The 23,167-nt window shown below is 33.0% G+C and overlaps 1 protein-coding gene across 2 annotated transcripts; it reads right to left on the bottom strand.

Moving 5' to 3' along the window:
* Positions 1-97: 97 nt before the first annotated feature.
* Positions 98-12,363, bottom strand: LOC134273075 (baculoviral IAP repeat-containing protein 7-A-like). 2 transcript variants are annotated; one of them, XM_062755252.1, is made up of 11 exons: positions 12,346-12,363; positions 10,994-11,060; positions 7,870-9,188; positions 7,517-7,646; positions 7,320-7,379; positions 7,116-7,222; positions 6,785-6,833; positions 6,461-6,586; positions 6,018-6,161; positions 5,891-5,911; positions 98-4,447 (listed from the first exon to the last, which is right to left on the bottom strand). In XM_062755252.1, the coding sequence occupies exons 3-11, from the start codon at positions 9,103-9,105 to the stop codon at positions 4,245-4,247; spliced, it is 2,076 nt and encodes a 691-aa protein (XP_062611236.1). In that variant the 5' UTR covers positions 9,106-9,188; positions 10,994-11,060; positions 12,346-12,363; the 3' UTR covers positions 98-4,244. The 2 variants fall into 2 exon arrangements, with proteins under 2 accessions (XP_062611236.1, XP_062611234.1); XM_062755250.1 differs by lacking the exons at positions 10,994-11,060; positions 12,346-12,363 and having other exon boundaries at positions 7,870-10,185.
* Between the last annotated feature and the right edge of the window lie 10,804 nt (positions 12,364-23,167).

Below are 23,167 nucleotides of genomic sequence, written 5' to 3'. Positions count from 1 at the left end.
AAGTTTAATCTTTGCTATGTTGCCATACGGGGGCATCAGTGTTTCACAAACACATTTTATTGGAATAGTATCTCAGTCCTAAAACAATACACAGAGATCAAGTTCATAATTAGCAATTTATATTGAATCAAAAATATACATTAATTGCATTGAAATATGCAGACACAAATCACAGAATAATATCTTCAATATACATGTGTGTATAAAATTGTATCGAGTGAAATTTAGCTATCCTTGAAGCTTCTCGTTTGTCAGAGAATAGAGTTTATATTCAAATATACGCAAATACGTAAAAGTATTAGATTAAAAATTATGTACGATGTATAGAGGTTTCACATGAGTTACAAAATTTGTAACATGAACATGTAAATGCATATTATCCATGTAACTAACCATTTATGTATTAAAGAAAATAATTGACAAAGTTTTTTTTTAAAATGATGAATATCAATACAGTCAAACCTCATTTTATCTCAATGGGACCTAGATGAAACTCAAAATATCTGACTAGATTCGATTATAAACTCCGTTAAAAAGCCCAACAATTAGATGAACTCCGAAAACAATTTGACTTGTCCCTTGTATTTGAGATACATGTATCAGTGTTTGAGTTAATGAAGTTCCATTGAATACACTGAAAGGAAAAAGAAACGCATAATAGCATAATAGCGAAAAATATTTAACTATGTGGCCGAAAATTATGAAAATTGGTCAGATGTGTAATTTGGTTACTGTGCACTAAAATCGCTGGTCAAAATTACTCAACCATGAAATGTATGGCATCACGTTGGGGAAGTGATAAAAAGCCAAATACACGTGCATGTTGATTATGACAATATCATGATCAAAATTTGTAATGCCAAGAGATGCATTAGAGTTACAGACATCGTTTTCCGATATTTGCAGTCAGTATAAATTTCTTGCAATCATGGTATGGCTGACGGAAGTTACATTGTGTCTAGTAATTGAGTTCCATAAGTGAATAAAAAGGCAAGAACATGTTGCTGTGCAGTTTGTTTTTAAATTTTCAACCAAAGAAGTTTTTTCGGTTATCAGAGAGTAACTTAAAAGGTTTCCAACCAAACATGACGGTGACGTTGGTGCGTAACAACGTCACATCAAGATAGTGCTTTTCATCATGCTACCTCAGTTACTTTCAAGTCATTATCACTGAAACCGATATTTTTACAGCAGACAATCATACTCATATTTTCACCCTAATACTGACAGAAACTCTCTGCTCTAATTTGGTACGCAAGCTTGGCAACTTTACGTCGATTTTACTCTCACACGCGCACGTACGCGTGGTATGCGTAACGTTTTTAGCATGTTCACGCTGAGAAAATGTAGCCAGTGTTTGTCGAGACTTCCATACAAACATTCACATGTACCAAATCAGCTAGATTCTGTAAATTCTATCCTAAATCGAAAATTCGTGGGATTCATTGGACGGGGGGATTTGTTGGCTTTGGAATAACACAGCTACTCTCAACCACTAAGACTATCGTCGGAAGGCTTGAATGATAATCCTATGAGAAAGATAAATGCTCTGGTGAACTCAATGCACAAGAAAATCAAGGCTGTTACAGATGCGCAAGGGAGATGATGAGAATTTTTATTTTAATTTTGGGGGTATCGACATATCAATTTCAATAACTCAGGAATTATAAGTCAAAGTCACACAAGATTTCCCTTACTTGTTGTTTAAAGTTCGATAAAATTGTTTGATAACAATACTGGAAAACATACTGGAAATAAAAGTTTTAATTTTATTCAAAAGTTTATTATGCGTTTCTTTTTCCTTTCAGTATACATGTTTAGGTACATAAAATATGTGCATGTAGATTCGCACTAAAACCAGAAGTCTCTGTCGAGACTGTAGCTCTACTGGTTTGTACTTATAACAAAGGATGAGAAAAGAAGCCATGGCCATAAGACCAAAACTATAGAAGGAGTAGCGTTTTAAAGGAATTTTACAGAAAATTCTATTTGTAGTAACCAAGGCAACAAGGTTCATCGAAATCGATGCACTGTATTATGTATCTTAGAGTAGTCTACTTGTTTGTCAAGTAATATTGAAATCAGACCAAAACTGTAGAAGGAGTAGCGTTTTAATTGAATTTCACAGAAAATTCTATTTTAAGTAACCATGGCAATATCGTTCATCGAAATTAAAAACCGATGCACTATTATATGTATCTTGGTGTAGTCTACTTGTGTGCCAAGTTATATTGAAATCAGACCAAAACTGTAGGAGGTGTAGCATTTTGAAAGAATTTCACAGAAATTTCTATTTTTAGTAACCATGGCAACACCATTCATCGAAATCAAAAACCGATGAACTATTATATGTATCTTGGTGTAGCCTACTTGTGTGCCAAGTTATATTGAAATCAGATCAAAACTGTAAGAGGAGTAGCATTTTAAAGGAATTTCACAGAAAATTCTATTTTTAGTAACCATGGCAACACCGTTCATCGAAATCAAAAACCGATGCACTATTATATGTATCTTAGTGTAGTCTACTTGTGTGCCAAGTTACATGTATATTGAAATCAGACCAAAACTGTAGGAGGAGTAGTGTTTCGAAAAATTGTTTACAGACAAACGGATAGCTAGACGGACGGACGACGGACACCTTACTATGGCATAAGCTCTTCTGGTCTCTGACCAGTAGAGCTAAAAATCTTTAAAATTTAAATTGCTATATACATGTGTATGCACTCATTATACATATACAGGTGTACAATTTATAGGCAATAACAAATACTTATTCAGAATAACATACACCTATGTACACTTTTAGTATTGATTTCATGAACATGCACTTACCATAAGCACTTCCTTTTTTTAAAAAATACAATGTAACTTTAATGATGATCTGATGAAGAAATTTAGCACTCTGGCAGCTAACTTTTCAAATTATCTGTAATACAAGTTGACCAGTCACCATCAACAGAAAAATGTAAATTTATAAAAAATTATCTATTTTACATTTCAATTCTTTTTCGTAATTTTTTCTTTATTGTTTTTTAAATAGTTTTTGACACATTTTTATGACCTCATGACAACAAGTCACCATTGAGGAAATTAGTACATCTACTGCACAACATAACAATAACTCCACAAATAAATAACATCCTGGTAGTTCACAGTCTAACCAATCTAATTTGACTAAATGTTAATCTACACTAAAACTAAGACAAATACAAATTATGTACAAGATACTGCCAAAGTACTGTATGAAAATGTGTAATACGAGAAAATTAATATAAAGCAATATGTTTCCTAAGCGTACACAAGATTCATATTACAAAACTCATCGATACTGTAAATAGTAAAATGTCTTAAAATGTAATTTTTTACCATACCTATGGTCTTTTAATTGATCCAATATTTTAGTTATCATCTAGAGTAATAACTGACATCTTATTTTACAAAATGTTCTTCTATTTCTCATTTATATAAATAGAAATTTAAGCTCATAGAAATCTCAGGGATGTCTCCAAAACCAAAATGGTTAATCATTAATAAGCCTGCTTTTACCATCTTTCATATTGCATGAATCAGTTAAAGCAACTTTTATATATCTAGTCTGACTGATGCTCTGGCTGCCAGCCTCTTTAATGTTTTATAACTATATACATGTATACACTACAAACTTTTTCTGAACTTCAGACTTACCAAGCTGATTCTAACTTTTTTTCCATTTCTTAATGTTCTCATCATTGAACTTTAATGTTTCTTGCAATAACAAATCAAATTTTGACATTTTTGTTTAAATCTCCTACCGATTGAACTTCCGACTTCTGATATCATGACTCTAGATCTTTGTTGGCACATTGACTCTATTAGCTGCAATTATAATGTAGTCCTCTCCCTTTTTTTTAATTTGGGAGAGGAAACAACAGATTAAAAAAAGATCGTTGAGGGCTACATTATTGCAGCTTTGACTCTATGAGACACCTCTTGGGGCTATGAACTTCTCAGTCTACTGTTGAGGGGGTGTAAACTGAGAAAAAGTTTTGCAAGAGCTTGTGATTCAGTGCTCAGTGCACTTTCAATGAAGTGTGCTTAGAAATCCTTTTTAGGCCACCCCATGCCAAAATATCCTTTACATGTGTAATACATGTGCAAGTGTATATAGCTTGTTTAAATATTTTCGCAACAGATGTATAATAATTATATTAATAATGTATAACAATTATAAAGGATATTTCTACATGGAATGGCCTAAATTCTGGTTAGCATAGGAATGTTTTGACTTTCTTTTGTATTTTTTTCTTGCATTTGATGCATTTCTTCATTGGATCAGAGCAGGGTTTACAGACTAGCCTGTGACCACAGGGAGTGAACACAATGACTCGCTCTGACTTCTCACATTTAACACACAGTAACTGTTTCTTCAGTCTCTGGTTTTCTTCTTCAATGATTTCTGGATCTAATTCTAAAAATACATAATGGTTCTGAATAACCTTTTTTATCATGCAATATAGGAGCTAGTTATACGTTAATCAGCTTTAATCATAAAGGAATCTTTGAAATATGAAATACAGTGAAACCTGTCTAATACGACATGGACTGGGAGACAGATTTTGTGTTGGAATAGACAGGGTGTCGGATTGCACAGTGTTAAAAACGAGGGAAATACAAAAATTGGAAAGAAATTTAACGTCGGAATTCACAGTGTGTCGGATTATTCAGGTGTCGGATTATACAGTTTTCACTGTACATGTATTTTTAAGCAGGAACTATTGCAAATACAGGTGACTCTCAATGGCTCGAACTCCGATCTCTCGAAGTTCTCGATCTCTCGAAGTCAACCTCCGGTCCCGTTTTTTCCCCCTATATAACTAAGCAAATTTACTCCTGATCTCTCCAACTTCTATCTCTCGAAGTTCTCTATCTCTCGAACCAAAACCTGGGTCCCGTTACACAAATTTCATTAAATTTTACCCTCTATCTCTCGAAGTTTTGATTGCACATGTATACACGCCAATCAAGTGTGAAATTGATGCAGCCTGGACTTACCTGGAAAAAGTGAACGCCTTGGGCTGGCATGGAGGTGTTAACTGGGTGTTTACACAGATGACACTACACCTATGGGTCGTTCGTGTGTTGATAAAATTAATTGGTTATTATTCACAGGGTAAATTATAAACTAATTCTTAATAACTTATTTTGAATTGAAACCGTGACGATAATTTTCTTGAAATTAATTTATAGATATTTGTTTCAGTAAGTTTCAATAGACTACGAAATTTCATTATGATTATATAGAGTCTACATAATCCCAGTATGGCAAATATTGCACAAGAAATTCCTTTCTCAAGGACTGAATACCGATTAAGAAAAATCTGGTGAACACTGGTGAAAGACCCGATCAAGCCGCGGAAAAGCCAAACCGACAATTGCTATTAGGGTTTCATGTAATAATGAAATAGGAACAAATAAATATTGAAACTTTAGGAATTCATTTTATTTAATCGAAATATGATCATTGTTGTTGATATCAAGTAAATTACCAGTAAAATACGATTGAAAACGTGCAATGACTTTATTTACATATACTTCCGGTATCTATAAAAGTCGAACTTCGATGATCGGAACTCAAAATTCCGGATTTTATTTACTTTCTATCTCTTGAACCCTTCGATCTCTCGAACTTTTCTTGCGGTCCCCTGAACTTCGAGAGATCGAGAGTCACCTGTACATGTAGAATCTTAAATTGTGCATTTATTTATTTTGTCATCCTGACAAAATTTCAGATTAGATTGATGATTGATCCATAAATGCACCCATGTATAAAAAAACATCGTGTCCTGGTGATCACCACTATTGGAAACAACGTCTTATTCAGTATGTACATTGTATAATATCTGAAACTCACCTTGTTCACTTTCTGAAGTTTCTGAAAGACAGGAATTACACACACGTTAGAACATATGCATATGTACAGAACTTTATTGGAAAATTAAAATGATTTCAAATGAATTGAAGACCTCCTTGTAAATTACCTGTAAATGATGCTATGTTCCCTAAGCCTTGAGAGGTAGGCTTGGACTGTGGCTGGACAGTTGGTTCAGGAGGAAATGTTTCTCCTTTATCCTCCATTTCCAACAATAAGTCCAAAAGATTACTGGTAGTATAGTCATTGTGTCCTGATTTAATAAAATGTGCATATATTATCAGTGAAGATTCTAAAATAAAAAAAAATACATGTGTTTGTTTCAAAGATCTGCTTGAAACAACATATTTTGGGTTAGTGGGGAGGTAATTTCATGAGTACCAAGTATACTTAGATGATTCAATTAATAAATCTATATTGACAAAATAACAAGTAGTGGGGCTGTAAATTCAATGATAAAGGTAACCTATAAAATCAATGAACATTGATCCTCCACAAATGATAGGGATTTCACAGTATGCAAGGTTATAGACTAAAAATTTGTATAACTACCTTTTTCTGCAACAAATCTGTCAATGACATGTTGAACTTTGACCCTAGAATACCCCATGCTGATAAGACTCCTGGCAGCTTGTGAGCAAATAGGGTTGTTGTCCTCTTCACTGGGCTTTCCAGGACCTAACATAGGATGGGTAAATGATTATCTACTCTCGCAGAGGATTAATTAAATTCAAGCAATATTTTATCATATAATTGAAATTTCATAGGAAATACTTGATGGAGATAAAGAGAATTAATTAAATTCAAGCAATATTTTATCATATAATTGAAATTTCATATGAAATAATTGATGGAGATAAATGTGTAGAATCATACCAGCAGTGTTAGATCCTGACTGTGACAAGGAATCCAAATTGCCTGCTCCCTGTATAAACATACAATTATATACATGTACAGTGTACAAATAAATGTGACCTTTCAATCTAAACATATCCTTAAAACGTTTTTACTAAATGAACTAAAGTAATATAGAAATGTTTTGGCTCTAATTTACTTGAAAATAAATAACACTTTCAGTTTTCAGCATTAGAATTTTTTCCTTCATTAGAACCCATTTAAAAACTATAAAGATAGAATTTTTTCAAGGTCAAACCCAGATTTTTGTTTTTTAAAAAAATCATCATAATGATATATTTATTTAACTTACCATCCCATATTTCTGTTGAATTTCATCAATGAATTGTATTCCTTTGATCTTCATAACAAACTTACAGAATGGAAACCATCGAGCATGCTCAGTCCAAGGGTCATCACCTTAACACAACAATGACACAACTCCTGTTATCAACAACTCATTCAAAACATAGTAAATATAATTTATCCATTATAAAGATTATCACACTCATCTTACCTGGTTCCCACTCCCGTAATCCCCCATCACAATAATGACATCGGACGGCATCCTCCTCACCTAGGTCAAAGGTCAAACAAATTTGATGAACTTTACACTAAATAGCATCATAGTAATGATGGTATGGATACATTGTACAATATATGTCCCTTTTCGAATTACAACCCTTTAATAGTTTAAGGATTAATTATAATTACCTGTGAAGTAAAATCCAGCTTCAGCAATTTGTTTTGGAGTCTGGGTAATAGACGAAGGCCATTTCTCTGTTTGGAAGGATTCTAGTCGTCTGTTAAAATCTTGCATCTGAGGCGTTTTAGGATTATATATCTAAATGAAATGCACCAACAGAACTTCATGATCAAGTTATTAATATTATATCTGCAGAAATACTGCTTAAATTATACACAGTATGTAAATCAAGTGTGCATTCATTTTTTCTTGGCTTTTGTTGAATCTGCTTAATCTTTTAAACTAGTAGTATTGTTGTGTCAATAAAATGAAGATAATTTTCTTTCTAATCTATCAATTTTTCTTCAACATATCAACTTACTTTTCTCCATTCTTGCTGCACATGATTAATGAAGTCCTGTCCTTTCATTTTTTTGAGATATTTACAGTGTGGGGAGTGTCTGGCGTGCTCTGACCATGGGTCATCTGTTTCGTCCCACTCAGCAAGGCCAATATCACAGGCAAAGCACCTTACAATGTCCTGCTGACCAGTGAAGAAGAACCCACACTGCACCAACAAGACCTTATTCTGTTTATCATTGAAGGGCCAGAATACAAAGGTTTTCAATCTGGATTCTACAGTTTTGTAATCTGGATGCCTCATTGAGTAAGAAGGTTCTTCTTCTGCCGCTATGGAATCAAATAAGGATGCATTTGTCGAAGATTTCTTTATTTCATTTGTGTCATGGATTGGTATTCCTGGAGATGGGGCACTTTCCATCTCCTCTGATTCTGCAGTAGCAGCAATGGTGTCTCCTCCAAACATTGAATGAGGCTGAAGGTGGGGCTCACCAAGCATTGTCAAGTAGCTTAAGGAATCTGTGCTCTCTGTCTGAATCGGAAGTCCTCTTGCATCCGACACATTCTCTGTTGGACGAGAAATACCTTTCTGCGAGTTGTATCCACTGTCATATTTAAGATAAGTTTCTTCATCTTTATTGAACAAGAAATCCCTTGTTATGTTAGATATTTTGTCTTGCTGTTGCACATTGATATTTTCACTAGATGCTCCAATGTATGGTTGAAAAATATTGCTGGTACTAGTATTTGATCCATTTTTCTCACTTATTCCTAAATTTGACAATTCAGGGACTGGGTTGCTATTCTCCATCTGTAGAGCACCATGGAAATTGGAACTGAAGATACCACTGTTCATTTCACTTTTTGGCTTATGAAATGGTAAAACAAAATTTCCTACACCTTCCTTATCTTTCTTCTGTTGAAGAGCATGAGAACAGTTTTCTGACAATCTCAAATGCATGTTCAGAACAGTATCACCTCCAAGGAGAGAACTTAGTTCTCTAGTTTCAATGTGAAGCTTACAGTCATAACATGCCACAGAAGATCTCTGAACATCAAAGTAAAAGCCAGAGTCAACTAACCGCAGTGCAGACACTGGAGCACTCAGTGGCCAGTCCTTAAATGAAGCCAGCCGATTGAAGTGGTTTTCCATCATCCCATTTACTTCATGAATAAAAGGATATGCCATAATTGTTGTGGATATCCCAAAATATCTAAACATGGACAGAGGTTCAAATGTCACAATATCCTCTGGCATAGTAACATGTCTGGGCAGTGGTTTGGAATTGGGCAGCAGTTTCACTCGAAGATGATGCTTCTTGTGAATAACTTCATTTAAAGCTACAGTAAGAAATGGTAACATAACCTCATCATTTGTGAATTGTATTCCAAGCTCATCTCTCAATGAGCTTTTGCTTTCAAGTATAGAAAATAAAGGTCTTCTATGCAAAGGTGGAACTGCAGATCTAGGTACTTTGCGGATTGATTTCATTGGCCAATTCTCTTCACCACTTAAATCTGTTTTAAATTTACGTAAACTTATTGTTTCTGAGCTTTTTTCTTTCTCTATTGTTTTATTGTCATGTTTCAAATAACCTGTTTTAGCATTTGCTTTCCCAGTTTTTATACCTAGAGATTTTGATTCTTTTGTATTAGATTTCCTAGCCTTACACATATAGTCAATTTTTTGCATTTTTTCCAACTTCAAAAGATATTTAGACTCTGCAGCTGTAGCATTTTTAGATATAGATTTTTTTGCATCATCAAAAATACTTGAGACTGGAATTTGCAAATTTCCACAATCTTCTTTCACGTTTAATTGAATTAAAGTCATCTCTGTATATTTTAAAGAATGCATGCTTCTATCTGTTTTCATGAAGGCATTCAATCTTCTCTTTTGAATGGACACGTTGGAAAATTCAGAATAAAATTTGATAATTTCTACAATCTCCTTTGGGTATATAGTCACAGTCATCATATTCAAAAAAGCTATCATGCATTTATCACTGTACTTTTCTGCCATGCACTTTTTTAAGAATTGCATTAACTCATCCCGGGTAAGATCTCTGTGCTTTCCTTTTTCATGGAAGGATAATTTATCAATGTCAGAATGGATCAGTGAGAAATCAAAAATCAGAATGCTCATTTGCAACAAAAGTTTGGTGGTTTCTGTAGGTCCCACAGTCATAAATTCCTCTATATGTTTATCATGTTTATCTTCATACGTCTTAAGCAAAGACGGTTTTAATTCCCTTATCACGGCTTCAATGGAATCAACATCCATATTAGGAGAATCAACTTTTGAATCGTCAAGCTTCATTTTAGTAAGTATCCCACTTGCCTGAAGGGAAAAGCAAGCTGAATCAGAAAACAAATAATGATAACCAAATTTAACAGGTAGTGTTCAAGAACATTATTAAGTTACGAACACATACACTAATCGATGTTCAAGCTTTTTAATATCTTTTAATTAAATTGCATTTAATGGACATGAGAGAGAACAGGCTAAAATGCAATCCACAAAGTATCTAAAATGTAAAAACATTGAAATTTTCAACTTTTACATGTAAGTTCCCAATATTTATCAAAATTCATTGACCGTCTTTTGTTCGAAGTGAATCTTAATTTTATGAAATATAAAACCTAAACATGCTAAATGTACAAAATCATGAAAATAAATATTTTAGGTCCTAAATACACAGCTCATGCTTTCCTGCAAATGATTTTTTTTTGTTGTATTTTTAACACCATGGTAGATCTTTTGACAAACAGCAAAACACTGAAATCTCCCTTCTCAAGAACTGTTTAAAAGCTTTTATCATCATGATCATAACTTCAAAGTGTTGATCTTCCTGTACATTTTTCCCTAATCTTTAAGAGTTCCAAAGCAGTCCTACAGCATTTTCTACATATTCTAAGGACAGTTTTATTTAAGAAAAGTATAGGGTCCTATATATATACATGTACTTAGGTATATAAGCCCTAGCTGACAGAAAGCACAAGTTTATTTGGCCTTAAATTCATTGGAAAACGAGTAAACGTCATCACTTTAAGGTTTCATTTGTCAAGTAAAGTTTTGAAGAAACATTCTAACACTATAACAAACTAAAACTCCAGTGGTGATCAAATGATAGTTAATTACATACCTGCCTCAAACGGCTTGCACCACTACTAAATATTCCCTGTACAACCATCTTTTGTCTTTTTTTACATCTAAATTTAATTTAAAAACATTTAATAACTATAACATACAATTTTTAATTAAATACATGTATTTGGATTTTATTTGGTGGTCATTATAACATCAGGCCAGGTTTGACGTTAGTAGAAAACTATATATATAAATTTTAACATAGATCTATAAAGTTCTAGCTGCAGATCTGTAGCTCTCCGAAAAAATAAATTGACAGCTAGACCAGAGAGCTACAGTGCCACTCATTGTAACAACTGTATATTTATTGTGCACAAAAAGCATGATAAGTTGCGGCTTAGTTCTGGATTAATTCTTCCAATTTCTTACCTCAATCGCGAAAAAGATAGATTTAAAAAAAAAACTCCTTACTTTTCTATGAAGTACTCTCGTAGTTGACATCTGCACAAAGTGCGACTTGGACCAAATTATCTTGCAAACCAAAATGGCAGTATATTAAAATAGACGAAATTTTCTCGATTTCTCGATGATCTCGATTTCAGGGCCAGGGGGGCTATTTACAACAATTATAAGGAATGTTTTTTGTGGAAACAGTGAAAGAATATGTTAGGAACACATGGTTAGTAATATTTTGAGATGACAGTTTAAAAACATGGCAATATAAATCAAGATACACTTTTTTGTGCGCAATAAATATAACATTTTTACAATGAGGTGGCACTGTAGCTCTCCGGTCTGTCAATATATTTTTTCAGAGAGCTACAGGTCTACAGCTATTAGATAAAGCTCTAGACCTATACATGAACTTAATAGGTTTATGCTATAAAGAGAAAATTTCAACCTTCAAAATAAAGGATTTCCAAATAAAATTAGCAATGTCATTGTATCTTTGAATTGTACTGCCATTGATGGAGAGATTATATTCATAAAATCCACAAGAAATGGGTACATTTACAGTAAAAGTTTTCAAGAATTTGATAAATTTATCACTTCTTGAACTTGTAGAATTCTTGTTATACTAAAATATAGCATTATAATTTAATTATAAACATAAATAAATTTAAAATTTATCCAAGTTCGTTTACTTCGACTTCTTGAAAACTCTTTGATACTGGAATTACCCACTTCCGTAACTGACGTAAGACTTTTGTAAAGTTTAGTACGTGTCACTATAAACAGATGAAAAAGAAACAGGTTTGAAGGTGATTCAAAAACATACAAGTACTTTTTTGACTGTATAAATTTACAATAATCACTTGGATATTCTTTCGTCATGATATTAAAAGACTAATATTACTAATCAGTTATAACCATTCAAAACACCACACACTTCCATTTCTGACTTACGTTTTGAGGCGAGGAATTATTGGAACACTTCTCAGACATTTTCATGGAAATCCCCTACACTAAAAATAACTAAATTTTGCCATCTCCCTTTGAGCTCCTCGGAAGCGTAACGGAGTCAGCCGAGGATTGCCGATTGGGGTCATTTCGTACAATCGTCAATCCCCGATTGGCTACGAACCATCCGAGGAACTCCGAGTGCATTTCGTAATCGCATCGGGCGACGACAAGTCAATCGGCAATCCTCGGCTGACTCCGCTACGCTTCATTCAAACGAGAATTTTTCAAGGGGGGGGGGGGGGGTGTTGTAGGGGAAACGAGTTGTAATAACGTACGTTTTACACAAACATGTAGTTAAATAACGCAATAGGAGACCGGATGGAATATGCATGGTTTTTAAAAGTGAGAGGTTGATAAACCTGGGAAAAAGTACTTGCATAAATAAATTGCCTGAAAATTTTCGAAAAAGAAAAGAAAAATATATCTTTGAACCCGAAAATCCTATCTTGTACAGGGGGTGGGGTTTCTCTTTGTATTCACAACAAAATTTATTTTATATTATATTACAACATATTAGCCTGAACATTTTCTATAGTAAAAACACAACAAAAATTTGGGGCTTTCTTCTTCCTCTTTTTTTTTGCAAATCCAAGGGTCGGGGTCGGGGGGGGGGGGGGGGAGTGCAACCCCCGTACCCCCTCTGGATCCGCAACTAGCTGTTATTTACTTACAGAGCGTGACTGAAGATGCTGCTTACCGCCTCCATTTTGTTCCATTTGTTGGTTCATGTATATGTTTTCAAGAACACATATCTAAAGTCAAATTAACATATTTATTTATAGAATAGAATATAATAGAATAGAATAGAATAGAATTTATTTCCAATCATGGTCCCAATGGGGGCATAACACAGATACAAGTATATATTATTACATAAAATAGAGACAATGTACATAATGAAACATTAAACCAATTTACCCATGAATTAAGGTATGCAAATATTGTAAATACAACATAGTATAAATATTCAAAAATCATATACAATATTTTTATATGAATTGACTTAGTAATACTAAGATTTACTCATTTTCATTTGTAAAAAGTCATATTAAGTTTTCATTAATGAACATAATAAAAAGATTAAAGCAATTTTGTACATGGTGGTGTGCAAATATTGTAAATATATTAAAAGATAAAGGTCTTTTAATGGTTGCCAGTCTACAAAAGACATCAAGGGACGGTGCTTCAGGAATGCATAATTATAATTATTTATAAGCACATGTGGCGCAACTCATAGTCTCATACATACAGCTACATAATTCACAAAAATACAGATTTCATTATATTAAATGCATCACATATATGAAGTCACAGAATGAGATATTTCTTGTTGATTAATTTAACCATGGGCGCTTGCTATTGGTTTCATGTTATCTCGGTGGATATTCTGCTGGGCTAGATATTTGGTGGACGCCTGGCGTCGGATCCCACTAAGACCAAATATCTAGCCCAGAATCAGCACCGATCAGGTTTCAGGATATATAGTGTATTTTTGTATTATTTGTTTTAATACATTCAAATACAATAGAAATTAAAAATCTTATATAGTAGCTATTCATTTAAGATACAGATATACATAATTGATTTAAAGATACATGTAGGCACTGAATTGAACGTATCTTCATTTATAAAGATAACCTAACAACCAATACATTGTAAAATACTCCGTGCAGTTTCCTCCATGTTCATGATGTCGCTGTTAGTTATACATGTTTTCAACTACAGAAAAAAAGAACCTATATATATATATATATATATATATATATAGGTTTAATTGAATTGTACCTATTGGCTATGTTCAATTCCTGCTTGATTATGTTTCATTGTACCATATTGAGCTTATTGTACCATACTGAGCTTAAATATATCATTGTACCTATCTTTAACTCAATTGACAATTATTGTACCTATTTTGAAATCAATTGTACTTAATTATCTTTAAATCATTTGTGTATGTTACTTTATGTTTAAAATGCGGCGCTCCATAAATACGGGCCTATATACTCCCAGTAGTTGCATGGAAACAATTTCATTTTTCAGTTGGGTATTCACTACCGACATTTCAAATTACCTTAAATTGACAAAAAGGTCATATTTAAAGATATTATTGAGGGGATACAATCATATAGTACATGCTGCTATATTTTCTTTTATATTCTATATTGGCAAAATGATCACTAATCAGACAATAGAAATTTACTAATTACAAGCTTTGAAAAAAAAAGATAATCAAGGAGGTATTGTCCAAAATTCCGTAAAAACACTTTCGTGAAGAAGGGTTGTATGACGTTAAGAAAAGTCACATAGGATGCCTTGATTGACGATTGAAAAGCTTGAGATTTTATTTTCTCAAATACACGTACCAGTTAATTCCTTGAATGTTATAGAAGTAAAGTTAAAATGATATCAGTTTTGTCAATTAATTGTTTATTTAACCATTTACGCTTTATGAGACCCTTCATAAAAAGTGAAAATAACACATTTCCTTGTCAATATATGGGACTCTACAAGTAGTGAAGTACAAAATGCCCATTAATCGCTTTCTACAAATAGGATCTGTATTTTCATGACTCAGAAACATTTTTAAAAGCTAGGTATTCAATCAGATTTGGCGTCACACGTTTTATTTAATTGCTTGAACATTCAGTCATAAGCCTTATGAGATAGCAAACAGAAAGACTATTTCTAATGGAATTATTCCATATACAATTATAGTTACCTTTTGTGATTTTTAGATATTTTTAAATGTTTTCATTTATTCCTTTTCAATTTCTGATGAAATTTTCCACCTAATATAGTCTGAAAATAATTACAGCTATTCCTATACGGAACATTTTCAACATTTCTCCCATTAAAGCAGAAGTATTGAAACTGATTAAATTCCTAAATATCAATGTGCTAATCTGCACAAATTCTAGAACTGCTTCCCATATTTTTCAAATTAGACATTTTACAAAGGAAGGTCCAGATACTTTCAACTAATGAGAGAGAGTGCATCCATATACCCACTAAAATTCGACTTAGAACTTGTTGAGAGCAACGACAAGAGAGGGAAAAAAATTTCTCACTAAAAGCGAAAAATCTGCTAAAGGCGGATATGCGCTTTCCCATCATACGAGGGTGCATTTTTCCTTTTAACTATCAAGAAGGAAAGGGTTGAGCCTATTTTTTTTTTTTTTTTGTTTCATTATGTCGATTAACTTAGACTTTTCCTCAATTTTTCCATGAGTTTTTCTTTTTTCAATTTAGCTACTTCTGTTTAAAAAATGGAGTCTGTGATTTCTAAAATGATGGTTCTGTAGAAACTATAGTTTAAAAAAACTTTTAGAGCTTAAAAACAAACATTTTTAATGTGTTTGAGATTGTATTTAACTACAAAACACTTATGCCTAAATGTATTTAAAATCTATACGCGTTTAGATATTGAACTTCTTTTTGTTTTAAAACGGTCAAGCTTAGAGTTATCTTCCCGGAAATGATGCATATTATTCATTTGAACGTTAATATTTAGCGCTGTTGTCAAACAATGAAAATCACAACAAAACAGTAAACGATGTTTTCAAGAATTAAAGTTGATAACTTGAGAGCCAACCACCACAGAAATAGTAAAATACATGCAAAAGGTTTAATATTGTTATTGATATAGGGTTTGTATGCTTTTATTTATATCAAAAGTGAATATATGATGAGCAAAGTAAATAACGTTTCACATTGTAATATATATATCAAATGTAATGTTTGGTCATTTCAAGTTTCCATATTTTATTTGAATTTAGAATACAAATCTTGCCATATTAATTTAATCCTATGAATGATTCACAATTTGAGTAATTTGACCGCATGTATTGTATATTTATAAGGTGATGTTCAAAATTTGGATTCACAACTTTTCATGTCTTCGTAGTCAAAGTGAAAGTAGAACGTGTATATGTAATACATGCATATCCTTTCGTATTTAACGATGTCCTTGTTGAAATAATTGCATAAATGTTGTAAAAAGAGTATGAACCACTATAGATGTTTTGATTAAATTACGTTTTTCACTAGTATTTTACCTGTATTATGCAAGCACATGTTGTAAACTGCAGACAGGTCTGTTTTCTATTTATATGGCGGCGCAATGCATTATGGGTGAATTTTCGTTTACTTCTTGATCCGCGCATATGATATTTATGCGCTGACCGATTTTTGCCATTACTGAGAAAAATGAGCTTTAAGGTAATTAATTATGTTTTTTTTTTGATACATTAATGAATTAGAGTTATTATTTTTTTTTATATTTTATACTTATTAAAGTAATTTTTTAATAGACGGGAACTATTTTCCGTTGTATTTTTCTTTGGAATTCCGTTGCTTTCCAACGGATTCCGTTGTGTTTTGGAACGGGACCGTTCCCCTTGGGTATATAAGTGAGCTACCGTTGTATAACGGGGACTCCGTATTTTTTTGGTTTAAGATAGGACGTAGGTGAAATTTTAATAACTTTGGGGAAATTTCTTAATATTTTTTTAATTCAGTAAATTGGAGAAGTAATATTTAGCATTTATTTATTAGAGTCGCTTCAGGAATTAATTATTTCTTAGGGAAGCTCAATATTTTGGGGTAAATTTAGGGTTAGGACGTCTGCAGCCACTTTGATTTTTTTTATTGTATTTTCTTGATTGAATTTTGTAAGTGTTTGAATTTTAATTGATTTGTTTGTTAAGAGATTAAGTCAAAATAAACCATCATCTCAAGATATTTGAATCTTATTTTAATTATTTACGGAGTCCATCATTTAATTTAAAAATCAGTTGGTTTAAAAAGATCAGAAAGTTGTCGGGGGTCAAAAGTATCATTTATTGAGAGCCATCCAGTTACTTATATTTACGGTGTCAGATTTTAGAGTGCTAACACGCTACACAAGTCTGCCATGAACTGTATTGCATCACACTATAAAAAGAACACGAAACGTCTCGAATCTTATATTCTCCCTCACTTCGTTCGTCCGAATATAAATAAATGAAGTGCTAAATGAATAAAACACAACACATGTTAAGTAGGAACGCTATTCGCTAGTGCTTTTATTCAGTTCTAATACATAACCATTTTATTAATCCAACTGTATAGCCCAAATTCATTACACTCCATTGCATTACCCTGACTATTTATACCTATATAACCACGTGACTTCAAAGGAAAGCTCTTCGAACACACTAAATAAAAAAAAACATACTGTACATAATTTTAATTTTAATTATGAGGATTAACTGTGTTACCGCTTAAAATGCAGACAATTCAACAACTGGATGTTACCAACTCTTTAGATGCTAAAAAGTATACGATCTGCCAATACTTCTATAAAAGACTAAATGTACAAATAATTGAATCATTCTATTGTAAAAGGCGTTCCACCAAACAATGCTTCTTTGAGAGCAGCTTTACTGTACAGTGTGTTAGATCATTTATTTTCAACATTTTAATATGATGTCTAGATATGAATAAAGTTTAAACTAAACAACTTTAATTTTTTTTAGTTTGTCTTGCAGATCCTTGTTTAAGACATTGAAGTATTTAGCTTCTAAACACAGGCACCTGACGTTACTTATTTTTCATTTAATAAAAAAATATACACATTCGGTATGTGTATATTTTTTTTATTAAAAGAAAAATAAGTAACGTCAGGTGCCTGTGCTTCTAAAGGTGAATCTCGAAGTGTTTAGAATTGTGTTAAAACTCTAAACATGTAGGTATTTATAGTTTCAAAACACTTTCCATTACGTGTATTGAAATTTACATGCAACACGTTTAAAATTTAAACGCATCTAATAATGGGTGCATGACAAGAATGTGTTTAAAATGTGTCTTTCATCTAAACACATTTTTTACAGTTATATCTAGGTAAATGGCACATTAAAAACGCTTACATGTACTTTTTCAACCCGAATCGACATGCATAGACTACATCACGCACCTGGTTTGAAATAAAATGAGTGTAGTTTTTTTTTTTATTATTAAAATGCACCTCGCTTTTGGATAGTATTACTATATATTTCTTATTGATAACATTTCAGGTGGGCTTCTAATGTTTCGTAAACGCATTCCCAGTAGCGAATTCCAGCAGTCAAGGGCTATTCTAAAGACTCTTAATAGTAAAAATCAACAGTAATGTGTTGTGTGTTTTACTTTTTCTTTTTAGAAGCAACTTTCTTGTTTTGGCTCAACTCCAATATAAGGATAAAGTAGTTCTTTGACTAAAACAATATAAAAATATTCATACATCAAATGGAGTATACGGAATAAATAGTTCCGGCTGTAAATCCCTTGTAGAAAATCAATGCGCATTATAAATAGCCACACATAAAAACAGAAGTCAAATGAATGCATGGACACGTCGACATTGACAAATTTTGTAGTTGAAGATAACTAAAGAACTGACATTGCATTGACACGTCGACATTGACAAATTAAAAAAAAATTCAGTGCATTGACACGTTGACATTGACCAATTGAAAAAAGTGTCAATGCATCGACACGTCGACATTGATATATTAAAAAACTGTCAATGCATCGACACGTTGACATTGACAGTTTAAAAAAAAATCTCAATGCATCGACATGTTGACATTGACAAATTTAATAATTGTCAATGCATCGACACGTTGACATTGACATATTAAAAAACTGTCAATGCATTGACACGTTGACATTGACAGTTTAAAAAAAAATCTCAATGCATCGACATGTTGACATTGACATATTAATAAACTGTCAATGCATCGACACGTTGACATTGACAGATTTAAAAAATTGTCAATGCATCGACAAGTTGACATTGACAAATTTGAAAGTTGTCGTTAAAGGTACCCGATCAACGTAATTTTAAGAATGAAAGGTTTGATTTATCTTGAATTCATATTTTACAGTTTTATACAGTTGAAAATTTGGAAACGTCTTCTATCAACTGAAAGAACACATCTCCATTAGAATGGCCAAATCTATAGCGATACATGAATTCATCAAGATAGATGGGTAATCTACATGGTAGAACTCCTTTCATTTTTTCTCATCCAGGTGGGGCATTAATTTCATGCATTGGTATACTTGCAAATCGATGCCGAAAGCATAATAGAATTTGCATCAGATCGATTAGGGGAAGCCTACTTTTCTGAAATTAAAGGAAAAAAGAAGAGAATGTGTATTGCTTGAAAGGCCATTAGAAAAGGATTATAATTGATTATAAAATTTGTTTCAATCGTATCTGAATTTTAAATACATGTATTGAACACTGTGTTTGTGTTTTTATGGGAGGGGGGGGGGGGGTCAAATTGTGTTGCTTAATATAACAATCAAAACTATGCTACAATATTTTTTGTATACCTATAATATTATAATCAAAACATTTCTTAATTTCGAAGCATTAATTTTAAACAGATATAATCGATTTCTACGGTTAAAAGTTTAGTTTAAAACTTCGTTTTTAGACCTAAATTGATAAATATTGTGTCATTTCTTTCGAACTTAGCCATTCTTCCATGTAAACAAACGAAATGTCTTTAAAGTTGAATTATATGATGTCGGAAAAATTACAGAAACAACTGATTTTCTTAATTTATGTAAAAGAACGAGTTACTAACCCTAATTCATCGATGGTATGCAAGGACTAAGACGTTCAGATAAAATCTCACGGGCAGATGCTAAACTAACCCTAATCGAATAATGTGCGAGGACTAACCCTAATCTCTCGGATGGATGCGAGACTAACCCTAATCAGTCGAATACTAGTGCAAGTACTAACCCTAACCTCTCAGGAGGGTGCAAGACTAAACCTAATCAGTCGAATTGCATTTTGTCAATGTCAACGTGTCAATGCATTGAGAATTGCAATTTGTCAATGTCAACGTGTCAATGCATTGACAATTTCATTTTGTCAATGTCAACGTGTCAATGCATTGACAATTGTATTTTGTCGATGTGAACGTGTCAATGCATTGACAATTCCATTTTGTCAATGTCAACGTGTCAATGCATTGACAATTCCATTTTGTCAATGTCAACGTTTCAATGCATTGACAATTCCATTTTGTCAATGTCAACGTGTAAATGCATTGACAATTTTATTCTGTCAATGTCATGGTGTCAATGCATTGACAATTTCATTAATGTCAGAGAATTTATAATTATCATTGATAACCTAATCACTCATTTCAAATGTCAACTGTTCCCGGTTGACAGTAGAACCGAATCACTACTTTTATATAAATACAAGCTTCCGCATAGGGACTACATACCCTTATATTGGAGTTGTTTTTATATATGACCGAGAGAGAGAGAGAGAGAGAGAGAGAGAGAGAGAGAGAGAGAGAGAGAGAGAGAGAGAGAGAGAGAGAGAGAGTACATTTCACCTCTATAATATACCAATTTATGTTCATGATTAATTAACAGGAAACATAGTTGCTATTGGGAAAGAAAACATTGAAATTTCAGGGTGTCTGCTTCAGGAGGAATATGGCTGAAATTATAAAAACTAACACATTATTGAATAATCATCTTTACTTAAGACTCCTTCATTAATCCTTCGGAAACACAAAAGATGACAAAAGCACACAACAAAAAGACAAAATACCATCACTTTCAAGATGTTTAAATGCAACACATAAAATACATCACATAATGACAAAAGCACATAATAAAACAAGAGGCCCATGGGCCACATCGCTCACCTGAGCAATAAGGGTAGGAAAAAGTAGAAAATGGTCTTTTATTGTAAAGTTTAAATCCAAAAGTAGTCCAATGACCAATCATGGATTTGCTATTTTTTAGAAAATGATTTTTAAAGAATTTTCCTATATATATCCTTGAAAACTTTGGTCGGCCATTTTGGCCCCGCCCTACCCCCGGGGGTCATGATTTGAACAAACTTGAATCTACACTACCTGAGCATGCTTCCATATAAATATGATGAATTATGGCTTTGTCATTCTTGAGAAGAAGATTTTTAAAGAATTTTCCTATATATTTCTATGTAAAACTTTGGTCGGCCATTTTGGCCCCGCCCTACCCCCGGGGGTCATGATTTGAACAAACTTAAATCTACACTACCTGAGCATGCTTCCATATAAATATGATGAATTATGGCTTTGTCATTCTTGAGAAGAAGATTTTTAAAGAATTTTCCTATATATTTCTATGTAAAACTTTGGTCGGCCATTTTGGCCCCGCCCTACCCCCGGGGGTCATGATTTGAACAAACTTAAATCTCCACTACCTGAGCATGCTTCCATATAAATATGATGAATTATGGCTTTGTCATTCTTGAGAAGAAGATTTTTAAAGAATTTTCCTATATATTTCTATGTAAAACTTCGGTCGGCCATTTTGGCCCCGCCCTACCCCCGGGGGACATGATTTGAACAAATTTAAATCTACACTACCTGAGCATGCTTCCATATAAATATGATGAATTATGGCTTTGTCATTCTTGAGAAGAAGATTTTTAAAGAATTTTCCTATATATTTCCATGTAAAACTTTGGTCGGCCATTTTGGCCCCGCCCTACCCCCGGGGGTCATGATTTGAACAAACTTAAATCTACACAACCTGAGCATGCTTCCATATAAATATGATGAATTATGGCTTTGTCATTCTTGAGAAGAAGATTTTTAAAGAATTTTCCTATATATTTCTATGTAAAACTTTGGTCGGCCATTTTGGCCCCGCCCTACCCCCGGGGGTCATGATTTGAACAAACTTGAATCTACACTACCTGAGCATGCTTCCATATAAATATGATGAATTATGGCTTTGTCATTCTTGAGAAGAAGATTTTTAAAGAATTTCCCCTATATATTTCTATGTAAAACTTTGGTCGGCCATTTTGGCCCCGTCCTACCCCCGGGGGTTACGATTTGAACAAACTTAAATCTACACTACCTGAGCATGCTTCCATATAAATATGATGTATTATGGCTTTGACATTCTTGAGAAGAAGATTTTTAAAGAATTTTCCTATATATATCTATGTAAAACTTTGGTCGGCCATTTTGGCCCCGCCCTACCCCCGGGGGTCATGATTTGAACAAATTTGAATCTACACTACCTGAGGATGTTTCTCCATAAGTTTCATCTTTCCTGGCACAGTGGTTCTTGAGAAGAAGATTTTTAAAATATGCCACCAAATTTTCATTAATTCCCAATTATCTCCCCTTGAATGAGGGCGTGGCCCTTCATTTGAACAAACTTGAATCTCCTTTACCCAAGGATACTGTGGCAAGTTTGGTTGAAATTGGCCCAGCGGTTCTTGAGAAGAAGTCGGAAATGTGAAAAGTTTACAGACAGACGGACAGACAGACCTACGGACGGACAGACAGACGGACGCCGGACAAAATGTGATCAGAAAAGCTCACTTGAGCTTTCAGCTCAGGTGAGCTAAAAATTACAAAAGTACTTCATGCAATGATAAATGCAAATCAAAAAAAAAAAAAAAAAAGATAAATGTAAATTAATAATTTAATTTTTGCCATGAAAAGACAGTGCAGGCATTCCTCAAGTGCTTTAAATTCAATTTGTATCAAATTTATAAATTCATACAGCTGAAGCCCATTTTATCATTAAGGCTTAGGATGGAGCTTTGTTAGCTGTTTAATAATTTATTTACATTCTCAAAGATACATGTATTCCTTTTTAATCTAAATTTTAAAAAATCTGTGTACGTGTAAGTGAATTATATTGAAATGCGGAAGCCCCATTATTCAATGCTGTTTCACAGATAACAGGAAATGAAGCA

Source organism: Saccostrea cucullata, unplaced genomic scaffold (genome assembly GCF_032062105.1).
Source record: "Saccostrea cucullata isolate Sc308-1 unplaced genomic scaffold, CSIRO_AGI_Scuc_v1 ctg8068, whole genome shotgun sequence".
Lineage (NCBI taxonomy): Eukaryota > Metazoa > Mollusca > Bivalvia > Ostreida > Ostreidae > Saccostrea > Saccostrea cuccullata.
This window is presented reverse-complemented; position numbering and strand designations above follow the sequence as displayed.